The sequence below is a fragment of the Fukomys damarensis genome, unplaced genomic scaffold (genome assembly GCF_012274545.1).
Source record: "Fukomys damarensis isolate Sample0158 unplaced genomic scaffold, DMR_v1.0_HiC HiC_scaffold_17, whole genome shotgun sequence".
NCBI classification, from domain to species: domain Eukaryota; kingdom Metazoa; phylum Chordata; class Mammalia; order Rodentia; family Bathyergidae; genus Fukomys; species Fukomys damarensis.
The window spans coordinates 54,530,499-54,542,822 of record NW_022900929.1 but is presented as its reverse complement, the minus strand read 5'-3'; the positions used below and the strand labels follow the sequence as shown (position 1 = coordinate 54,542,822).

Here is a 12,324-nt window from a genome sequence, read left to right as displayed (position 1 = left end):
AGGTCAGTCTCAACTACATAGTGAGACCCTGTCTCAAAAAAAATAAAAATAACAACGATAAATTCTTGAGCACTTACTATGGAAGACACAGGCCTACACGGTCAGCTTAATTTGTATGACCATCCTATGAAAGAGGTTTCCCACTCAAGTAAACTGAAGATCTGGGGGACATCTGACCAGTGAAGCAGAAGACAATCTTGTTCTATATTTAGTTTTGTCTAACTACATAATCTAACTTCTAATACTAAGGAACCAGCTGTTAGAAACTTCACAAATACTAAATATTTTAAAACTATAATAATTTTTCAGTTGGAATATGGTCTTAGTATCAATTAATATCCTGTAATACCTGCTGTAGTAGACTTTCCAACTCCACCCTTTCCAGAAGCCACAACTATAACTTGTTTAACACCTTCTATAGGTTTCTGCTTTGGAAGTCCTCGGGACATGATTTGTGTTCTTCTTTGTTTTAGGTTCTCACTCTCACCTCCCGATAACTTTAAAAGAAAAGGGAAAAAAAGTTTTTATGCTGTAAAAGTAACCCTTTGCAATTAAGTTTGCAATTAAGAGGGCTTTCTTTTCTAACACTCCTCATCTAACACTCCACTAGTTCAGCTTTTAAGTGCTATTTACCTCCTATCAGTACTACTGATTACAATTGTAAAGGTACATGTTTAAATTGATATTTATTTGCCAGGGCACGCTGATTTTAAAAAATGGAAAATAAGTGCCCTCGTTAGAGTTAAATCCTGCACTTTTGCCTTCTCTTTAACATATTTACAAGATAACCCCGAACTACGAAAGGAATGTGTGAGACATACATCCATGTTCTTTTTCAGACCCGGCCACACTTTAGCCTGGACCAACTAAGGGCCTGCCAGAAAATGGGAAAGTCCACTAAACAGGCCTCACTGTGACTCTAAGGGGGCAGGCGCCAAAGAGGGACTGAGTTGAGCGCCTGACCAGGAGCAACGCCAGGCAATCTGCAGCCGGGCTACCCGGCACCGTCATCCCACCCGCCTCCCTATACTGTCTCTGCAGCACCACAGACCTGACGGCGAAAAATCAATGCTCGGATACCCCTAAGCGAGCAAGGGACCCGATCACCACCCCGGTGCGACAGGCCACTAAAGAGCAAAAGACGGCGCCAAAACCCCATGGCGAGCAAGACTGCCCCGAGGCCAGCTGCGAAAACGTCGCGGCTGGCGCGGAGTAATGACGTCTTACGGCAACCCGCAGCTTCCTCTCCCAGAGACCTGACTCTTTAGGTTTGTTTGGCACATAGACCCAATTTGTCTTGGTTTTGTATGTACTCAGCTACAAACATTTTGCAGCAAACATTTTACCAAATGTTTGAATAGCATTTTCACATAAAACACCTCGTTTTTTCTTTACACGAGTCCCAGAGTAGCCAGAGACTCTTACTAATATCTTCTTTTTAGTAACAAAATGTGACTTAGAAAGTTTAAAACAGTACTTGACCCGATTTAACAGAAGTTGGAAATGACAGAACTTTTCCATCATGCACAGTACTGTCTATGGTCACATAAACAGCCACAATTAAAGATTTTACTTTTTTTCCTTCATGAGGTACAATAATAGTCTGTTATTTGCCGTTTGTTTTGCTGAGGATTTTCTAAAAAAGGGGACATGGTGCCTCTACTAAATTGGAAAAAGTATAACTAAATCAAAAAACAGGTCTCATAAGTTTTGCACAAAAAAGCTTAAAGGTAAGGGTGTAGCTCAGTGGTAGGGCTCTTTTGTAACATGTGCAAGGTTCATCAATACCCAAGAAGGAAAAAAGGAATTACAATGAGACAGAGCTTGAAGGATGAAGTAGAATTTATTCTGGTAAAAGAAAATAAATATTTCTCCACAGCAGAAGAAAGAGTGAAAGAAATCATTTTAGGAGAAAGAGCTCAAAAACCGATCCAGAAAGCCAGACATAACTAGAGGGTAACTTGGGTGTGGTAGGATTTACCCTGAAATGATCTTCCTAATATTTTCTGGGGCTGTTTATAATTTCCTTCATTTGCTTCTTATCTGTAGGTCATTTGTTGTATCCAAAATACAACATCATTCAGTTTATTTTGCTCTAATTTGACTATTAGTTATCTTTTAACCGTTCTTACTGAGGCATAACAACAGCCAGTAATTATTGTGAGGCTTAAATGAGAGTACCAACAGTACATTTCATTTAGTAAATTCTGAAAATATTAAATTCCTTTTCCTCCACCAATTCCACAATCATATTGTTCTATTCAGCTTTCTTTATTTTACAGTTTAACAGTTTTAGCTTGTTGTATATCACTTATTTTATGACATGTTTTCTCAACTACTTTTATGTTTAAATTTTTTGTGCTCAGGTTTTAAATTGTAAACCAAAAGCTTGTTGACAAGGGCAACAACTGTCAGGATAGTCCATTCACTAAACAAGAAAGCTGAATATTTATTTCTCTCCAGGTAGCTTTGGGAGTACTTCCAAACTTAAGATTCATTCATTTAATAAATGTTTATTAAGCAAACACTACATGCCAATCACTACACCAGCCTTAGAGTATTTATCAGTGACTCAAATATAATCCCTCCAAACAATTTACAGTTTAAAGCAAAAGAAGGAATAAATTACCAAACAATTGCAGTATGGTGATATGTCTATATATAGATATTATCTATATATAGGAGAAAAATGCTGAGTGATACAGGAGTGCAAAGTATTCAGTTCAATACAGAAGTCTCTAAATAGGGTAGCATCTTAATGAAGTCCTAAATGTGGGTAACATGTAGGAGTGAGATGGGAGAATGTCTAGAGGGTTGCTGTACAGAGATAAGAAATGACAGTTAAGAACTGCAAATATGCACTCATAAATATGTACAATTATTATGCCAATTAAAAATAAAAGACAAAATAAAAATGCAAATGATCTGTGCAATTTGAAGACAGAGTGACTGAGAGAGTCAGATGGAAGTCATAAACTGCCCAGATCAAGGAGGGCTTTACATAGCACATAAAGGAACTTGGACAAAGGGTTTTAAGTAAGAATGTAACAAGATCAGACTTGTGTTTTAGAAGCATCATTATGACCGCTGAGTATAAAAAGGGCAATTTGAGGAGCAAGGTTATAGGCCAGAGGACATGAGGTTACTCAGTAATCCAAAAGCAATACTGAAGGCTTGACTTTAACATCTCAAAATTTCACTTCGCTTATCAGTAAAATGGATACTTGAAGAGTTGTAATCAGGTTGAATTTATGATAATTCATGTAGAATGCCTGTCATACAATGCATGAAGTCAATAAATATTAACTGTGATAATTATTGGTTGTATAAAGGTTTGTAACACAGGCAACTAGCTGAATGGACTGACATTCCTTGAGAGAGCGCATATGAGTAAGACTAATGTCTGTAAAATGAATGGATCACCATTCAGCTGATTAAAATTTCAGAGTAATTTTAAAAGAGTAATAGGGATGTCCATTGTTTCTTCACCAGCAGCCATTACTTCCCATACACATATCTATGCCCCTTATCAGAAGAATATTCTCCCTTATCCCCTAAGAAATGCTACAGCATTTGATCCCATCCCCATTACCACTAATTTGATTAAAGATTGGTGCAAAACAAAAAATTGGACCACTCAGATTCTTTCTCCAGAGAAGTTAAAAAATAAAAGTAATGTTACTCAATTTGAGGTATTATTTAACCTGATAAGACAGAAATGATTTATTTCCTATGTGCACAAAAAAGAAAAAGCCAATGCCAGTAAAAAAGAAAGAAAATTATATGAGATCTTGTGATCATGGAGGAAAAGAGGAATGTTTGGACTGGTTCCCAAGACTTTCCAGTTCCTGGTTGTAGTCTGTTTTGAAGTACAGCTAGACTTGCAATGGCTAGGTCATGAATTTACTCACATCCATCCAGTAAATTATCTTCCTGATCTAGCCTAATTTGGGTGGGTTTCTGTGTATTTGTAACTATGTTGAAAAGTCTTTTTTTACAAATGAAGCAAAACTTTTTCTTCTTGCATTACATGTAATCATTCTCTAACACAGCAAAATCAGAGAAAACATCTGAACCTTTTCTCTTCTTTTCAATACTGGTTCTCACTATATAGTCCAGGTCATTCTTGAACTCACTGTGTACCTGGCTGGTCTCATGATCCTCCTGCCTCAGTCTTCTGAGAGCTGAAATTACAATAATGTGTCACTATATTCATTCTCGCCTAACAGGACTACATTTGACTGAAAACAGCAGAAAATGCTACAATTAAACAAGCAGGGGTATATCAGTCATATCAAAAGTTCAGTGGTAGACCCTGGAATACTGATGCAATAGATTCACAGTGTCACCATGTTCCAAATTATTTTTATTCCATCATCTGATATCCTCATTTGTCTCCTCATAGTCACAAGATGTTTACTTCACCTGCAGGCATCAAAACCATGTTCCTTACAGGAAGAAAATGGAATGCCAAAGGTAAAGACTTTTCCAAGCAAGCCTCTTTGGTATTCTCATTTCAGACAGAAAGCCCCATCATCAGTCACACACACACACACACACACACACACACACACACACACACACACACACACACAAACTGGCTACAGAAATGGGTACTGAGTGAGCCAAATCAATATCTGTCCTAAAAAGATGATATAAAATTTCCTGGGGCTATGGGGAATGAAGAGAGTGAGAAGTGAGAACTTAGACTGTCTTTTCAACCTCTTGTTTCCTTACCAATTTCAACAATACAGGCTAGAAATCCATGTACTAATTTTGCTGATATTACTAACTAACTCTAGACATAGTTCTGGGTTTGGGATAGAGATACAGACAATGTGATATGAGGAAACTAGGGATGGGGTGCTTTTCTGGTTGAGTGGAACATAGTTGGTGCTACTCCTTTATCCTTCTTTGACCATAAGTGTAACACCTGGAGATATGACAGGTATGAAAAGCACAGTGCTGACAAACACAATGACCAAAGTCAATAGCTAAGAATAATAAATTGAAGATATGGCAAGATGATGTAAAAGTTAAGCTACTGTACTAGACCTTTTGTCATGTAAGATAACTACTTGTTTTAGCTTCTGCTGGGATTTTTGTTATTTGAGCTAAAGTAATTTGTGCCTGTTAATACAAAAGCTCCTAAAATGTCCTATGACTACCTCTCCCCTGCTTACCCAAGATGAATTCCTAGTAGAAAGAGGGACAACAAAATCCCAAATCTGGATTTTGAAGTATGAGAACAATAAAATCAATGTTGCAATTCCAAGATGAAGCTTGGTACAGTGGCAGAGAACCACAAAATGCATATGATTGAGTGTTTTGTTTAGGCAGAGAGATCTGAATGAGCCACAAAAGTGGCTGGTCCCAAAGAGACCTCAAAGTCAAGAACAAGAGAATACTTGGCAACAGTCTGCATGATTAGCTAGGTGGCATCTCCATGGATACTGGTATGAATAGATGACCTGAAGATTAAATTCGCCACACTATAATGACATCTGTATATTACATAAGCTTCCTGTAACTTAGCTACAGCCCTGGTGAAATATGTCTGTATTGTTTCCACCACCTTGACAAAAAAAAATTTATTTTATTTTTTGTTTGTTTGTTTATTTATTTATTTTTGGTACCAGGGATCAAACTCGGGACCTTGCACTTGAGAGGCAGGCAGCAGAACTACTGAGCTAAATCCCCAGCCTGACAAAAATGTTTAAATAAGTAAATTCAGATCAATACAAAGAAGGTTCTTGCATGCTAAAATATAGAATGAGTCTATGTAAGTAAGCAGCTTCTCAGCCTAGGAAACATGAAGTTTCTCATGTTAAAGATCCAGTAATTTAGCTCATATAAACTAGCCTTATCAAAGAATTTCCCAGGGCTAGGGGTGTAGCTTAGTGGAAAACTACATGTGTGAGGTCCTGAATTCCATCCTCAGCTTCAAGAAGGAGAAAGAAGGAAGAGAAAGAAGTTGTTCTTCGTTCTTATAAACAAAAACTTTAAATGTATACATATAATTAGACTGGGTAGACCTCTAAGATTATGCTTTCAAATGACTAAAGCTTTTCTTCTAGAATGTGACAGGATGGATTTCTAAATATGCCAATATCCAATGCTGGACAAATCATACATGATTTCATTTTAAAATTTATGATTTATTAGACAAAAAAAATTTTGTGTGGTTTTTTGAGACAGGGTCTCACTATGTAGTTCAGACTGCTCTGGAACTCACTGTGTAGCCCAGGCTAGTCTCAAACTCCCAATCCTCCTGCCTCAGCCTCATGAGTGCTGGGATTATAGGCACACACCACCACGCCCGGCAAGACAATAAATTCTTGGATAAAACTCACAACTTTGTTTGTGGATGAATGGATTAGATATAGCTATAAAGATAGAAATAGAAAATGTTTAAAACTTCAAACATCTTATCCTGAAACAGAAGCCACACAATCATAACTTGCAGGAAGTATTTATCATCCAAGGTAAATACTTGCTATACCCAGGACCTCAATATTCTCATGCTTTTGCTTTTTTTATTTCATTTTCTCCAGTACTGAACACATATTCTTTCAGCCAAGTCCTTCTCACTCTCCAATTATGTCCTAGAGATTAGAAGATATAAATTTCTATAAGACTTTGCCAAAACCTCACTTTATTATGTATTAGAACAAAATTTTCCTGTTGGTACTTTAGAGAACATTCCAAGGACAATGAGAAATCCCCAATGTGAAGTTCTTTTTTTTTTTTTTTTTTGATACCAGGAATCAAACTCAGGACCTTGCGCTTGCAAGGCAGGTGGCAGAACCACTGAGGTAAATCCCCACCCAGCCCTGTGAAGTTCTATTTTCAATGGGGGGAAAAAATAATGCAGTTTTTCTCTGTCTTATACTGCTGCCAGAATATGAGGATGTCTTCTATAACCACATGCCGTGGACTATATCTTAGTTTGTTTGGTGTGCTAACAAATCTTGCTGATTAATTTATTAACCATTCTGATTTAGGATTTTTAAAGCATGTATAAAGATATTACACAGTATATGTTTTTATATAGAGATGTATAAATATATTATATCAAAATTCCAGGATAGACTGGCACATTTTAAAGTGTGATGTTTAGAGCTAAGGATGTATGTCAGTGGTAGAGCATTTGCCTACCATGTGGGAGACCAGGATTTGATTCCCAGCACTGCAAAAAATAAAATAAATAAATAAAAGTATGAAGTTTGTCTTCTGCCTTTCATGCATAGCTCCATCGCTGCTTGAAGTATTCAAATTCATTAAAACCACCCTTACAGGCAGACAGCATACATTTCTCACAACGTATTCTTCTCCAGCTTAACTAAATTACATCTTAAAATAGAATTTTCCTGACCACCCATAATACAAGCTAATGAACTTACTCTCCATCTTATTAAATTCCATTCACTAACCATAACTCAATTCAAACACTATTGAAATCATAACTATGAATCTCTCCTTTTTCGTGCTTTTTCAGTCTTTGCTAGTCTTCAAAACAAATAAAAATAGTTTTGCATATAAATGTTTATTTGGGGCTTAATTGTTGTAAGTAGTTTAATAATTGGTATTTTGACCTGGTTAGGAATACAAATAGCTTTTGAGAAACCTGATGAAATTTTGGTCAATTAATCAAACTCAGAGACTTTACTTATATCAATGCCACATTTAATCTTTTAAAATTTCTGTACAAAAATTGTTATTTTATTTAGCCAATGCTGTTTTGGTTGGGGGATGGCAATAATGCTGTTGGGAATACAATTTCTAATGATTTCAGTTACCAGTGAAACAAACTCAACAGCATTTGCTGATACGATAAAATCTTATAAAAAATCTGCTGGTTCAGATAAAATGTTTTTCAAGATTGTAATTTTCTCTAATGATTTTCTGAAGTGCCATTCTTTACCACTTTTCCAAGGTCTGATATAAGAATTTCTTATTTCATAGCTGAATAAAAGACAGAACAGTGAACGAAAATAATGCACCTAGTAGTTTGGGTTTATTCGGTTTTTGTTTGTTTGTTTGTTTTGTTTTCTGAGCAGCTGTCCTTTTTACTATTAACAGAAGTCTATCTAGACCTGAGTTTATAATTAATTATCTTGACAAAATTTTAACTTATTAAACCAGGTTATAGAAATTAACAAATTATTAGTATACTTGTCATTTCAATCAAAATATAATTGGACAAACACTTTTCAAACAATTGGACAGACACAAACTTGTAAGACAATTTGTGAAACTATAATACCCTCATACGTATCTGGCCAATTGAATTATAAAATCTCTTAGTTATGACAAGTCAAAGCTTTTTCAGGTCAATTAACAGAAATCTCTTATAGAATTAGAATCAAAAAAGAATGAAAGCTCTTTGTTACTATAAAAGTAAACCTTCTGTAACAAATGTGAAACCAACAAGCAAACATACATAAATCATTTCCATACACCTCTACATACTTAGGCCTTCTGGTCTTGTATATCTTTATCTTTCTAACAAGACAAACATACAAAATCCTTTCATATCAAAAGTATGTCTCTTTTACCCATAGCTTTCCTAATGTCTTCCTCTGTCTCATTTACTATTAATCTTTTATAACAAATTTCAGCTGTTAAAATCTTAAAGTGTTCTTTTTTCTGTTCTCAGATTGTTACATCTTAAAATTTGACTGGCTACAGTATTAACCTTGAGTTTTTTATCAACAAAGTACAGAAAAGAGCAAGTTAACCCTATAATCATAATTCAAGAATTTGCAATGCACAAGAAGGGTTTTAAGCACACCAATTAAGCTTGATTCAAATTGAAATAAAGACACATTTATCAAACAGTTAAAATTTCTAACTTGATTTTTCTTGTAAAAATCTCTTGATGTCTGCTAAAACACAATGGCAGTTTCTCTGGCTTGCAGTGTGGTTTTCTTTTTCTCTATTGTATGTTTATCAGAGTTTTTCCTACCCAATTTCAATCCATCAAAGGTTTATTTTTTCCCATTTTAGTTCTTTCTAATCTGAGTGCAAGCCCTGTTACATTTTCTCTGAGTCTGACCATGCTTTCCCATTTGCACCCTCCAGTGCAGTAATGCTAAACAATTCTGTTTTTGTCCCCACCTACTCCATACCTTCTTAGCAACTCAAGCGGGGCATGGGGATAGCTCAACCTCCTCCAAAGGGGAAACACTGGAATTTGCCTGCATCAGTGTCACATTTTCTGAGAGGCAAGTTCACCATGGGAAAAACAACAGATTTGTCAAACAATTGTTCTAAGACCAAAACTAAATAGTTCTCACTAGCAGCTGCTTACCATGGAGAAGCTTGAGCAGCTCCTAGAGCACACAAGGCTCAAGTTGTCAAAGTCTCAGGTAAACAAAACAAAGGCAGATAACTTTCCTTTTGTCTAGAGTTTTTTTTGGGGGGTGGTCAAGTCTGGCTTAGCTGAGACCATGATAACTCACAAAGTTTCTTAAGTATCTTTGGTTGCAGTTTTATCTTATAGTCCCCCACAAAATCTTTATCAAAATTCTGAATTATGCACTTAAGAACAGTTGGTTTAGAATTAGCATTCCCCATGACCATTAGATATTCCCTTGTCCGGTGATGCAAGACAAACAAAGGGTGGGGTGCTGTTCCAGAAAATGGCCTCATTCACTCTCAGTCCAGCTGTGAGCCTCCCAGCTCTTTCAGGCCTGCTCCGACTAAAGGAAAGTTTCTTGTCGCAAGAGTCTCCATTTTGTCCTTTCAAAGCATGACCACAGACTCACAGCACTGACCCACACAAGATCCACAATGCCAGGATGGTTCTTTAAGAGCAAGCGCCCTCTCCCTTTGTTTTGGTGCACAGACGAGGCTACCGATGGCTTTTGTAACTCGTTCCACTCACTCTCCTAACCAAGTCTCTTTCACACACAGTCACACAAGAAGTTAACACATTCCCTCCATGGGGCCCCTTCCAAGACAAACTAGGGAGCAATCCAGAGGATCTCACCATTCAGACAGATGATTTCACTCACTCGCCTTCCTTCTGTGTTCTGCTACCAGGCAGCTGGCCTCCGAGTCCTAGAAAGGGAACCCAGGAAATCCCAGGGGTGTGCCTTTTCCCTTCCAAGGAGGTGGACAGTCACTCCCTCCAGAGGGACTCCGGTCTAGGCCCAATACAGGCTGTGCCAGTTAGCGCCTTCCTTCCCAGCCAAGGCAGCCAGAGACTCTTCACAATCCTGGACCTAAATATTTATATAAGGAAATTGATCGGCGTGGCTGGGGTACCTGGTGACTTTTCCCCATACAGGTGGATAGAGGCCTGGCTCAAAGGAGCCTTTGGTTGGCCATTCCAATTGACACAGGGAGTGAAGCTTTGCACAAGAGAATTTAACCCCATATTCAACCTCCTGCTCAGGGAAAAAAACAATTTAAAATTAGTGAGAAAGCAATCCAATAGGGTGTTCTTGAAGCAAGATCCTCCCATTTCTGTCCTAAGAAAAATACAAAAGTTAACACACAATAGAGAGGACACTGATGTACGAATAAGAATGAACAGGCACCACAACAAAATCAAAGCTTTACTCTACCCGGAGTCATCGTCAGGGCCGGGGTCAGGGAGGCATCCTGGCTCGTCAGCCACCTCGATCCTGACAACAAACTGTTGCAACCAGCCCAAAGCTTACCTCCGGAGGCTTTCCAAGGTCTGTGCCTGAGAGTCTCCTGCTGGATCCCACTATGGAGTCTCGGCTGGACTGGGGGTTTCCACCCAGGGATCTCACTGGGGCCTCCAAAATGTAAGACCTAAGGTCTTACTACCACTCCAAGGAGCTCAACAGCCACTGAGGGCTTTCAAAATGTAAGACCAAGAGCCTTACTACCACTCCAAGGAGCTCGATTCTACAACTCTGAAGAGCTCGACAGCCACAAGATTCACCCAGGAAGGAACACACCGGACTAGTTGGAAAACAGACCTTTATTAGTCTGGCCAGACAGCACTCCCAGAGCCAAGCAGCTCCGAGAGGCTTGTTTGGGTTTATTTGTGATATGACATAACTAACTGGAAATTCTATCGCAATTCAGTAGGCACAGGTTCAGATAGCTCTGAATCAGTATCCCAAGAAAGGCTGAAACAGTGGTAACTTGAATGGGCTATTGAAGGTTGAGAAAGAACAGAGGCTAAATAGAGACCAGAAAAAAATAAAGAACAGAATAGATAAACAGAATAGAAACGTTTGTAAAACAAAGCTCCTATACTCTCTTGATATGCAACTTGAGCTCCTGGACACAACATAAATGTCTGGACAATCTAATCATTCCATGTGTCAGCAGTAAAAGCAAGGAGGTAAACAAAGTTCACATTCTGGACAGCAGCCAGAATAGTACATAATTTCTGCTTTCTAGTGGCCTATGAACAACATTTTGAAAAACTCTTTCAATCATTCATTCATCATAATTTCCTTTTATTTTCACAATATTAAGTCATTCCCATTAATTCCTTCTGGGTAATAAATTTAATTTAATATGAGTTGTTCCTGAATATATAAGATTTTTCTGTCTCTTTTTAACTATACTATTTGCCATATCAAATAGAACTTACCCACCAGATTCTAAGATGGCCTCAGTAATGCCCACCTTTGCTATTATTAACCTTATATAAACTCCCCTCCATGAAAGTAAGTGAGCAAGACCTGTAACTTGCTTCTAACCCACAGAAACAGCAAAAGTGAAAAGATGTCCTTTTTGTATCACAATACATAAGACTATTATTTCCATCTTACTAGGAAACCCTTCAGCTGACTTTGATGATGCAAGCTGCCGTGTTATGATCTGCCCTATGAAAAGCCCAGGTGTCAAGGAAGAGCCCCTGGTCAGCAAAGAACTGAGGCCTTCAGTCAATACCCTGCAAAGAACTAAATTCTGCCATGACCTTGGGCAATTAGAATCATATCCTTTCCAGGTGAGATTGCAAATAAGACTCTGGGTCTGGTTAATCCTTTGATTACAGACTTTCAAGAGACTATGACGCAAAGACTCAGATTGTACCCAGATTGCTGACCCATAAAATCTGTGAGAAAATAAATATGTGCTGTTTTAAGCTACCGAATTTGTGTTTACTTGTTACAGAGCAACAAATACCTAATATTCAATAACCCATCTTTTAATCAAATTCTACATACAAGGTATAATTTTTGTGGGTGACTTTTTCCTGCCATTTTCTGGGGAAAAAAATCAAGTATTTTATTAAGAAATCGAATCTTTGTATGGGAATTGTTTTCTGTTTTGTTTGGAGCTTGTTTTTTGTTTGGTTGGGTTTTTTGGTTTGTTTGTTTCTTTTTT

General features: G+C 37.6%; 1 protein-coding gene and 1 pseudogene across 6 annotated transcripts in view; one reads left to right on the top strand and one right to left on the bottom strand.

Annotated features, from left to right (window-relative positions):
- Window positions 1-12,324, bottom strand: part of Nubpl (nucleotide binding protein like) — a 332,275-nt gene that overhangs the window by 242,470 nt on the left and 77,481 nt on the right. For 3 of the 6 annotated variants that reach the window (XM_010633573.3, XM_010633572.2, XM_010633574.3), the window contains exons 1-2: window positions 1,052-1,202; window positions 350-497 (exon numbers count right to left, since the gene is read on the bottom strand). The exons of 2 other annotated variants lie outside the window; for them this stretch is intronic. In XM_010633573.3, the coding sequence (XP_010631875.1) occupies window positions 350-497; window positions 1,052-1,159 (256 nt within the window). In that variant the 5' untranslated portion in view covers window positions 1,160-1,202. Of the gene's footprint in view, window positions 1-349; window positions 498-1,051; window positions 1,203-12,324 lie in introns of those variants that run through there. One more of the 6 variants, XM_010633575.3, reaches the window with a different exon arrangement.
- Window positions 9,155-12,324, top strand: part of LOC104868721 — a 51,014-nt pseudogene continuing 47,844 nt past the window's right edge.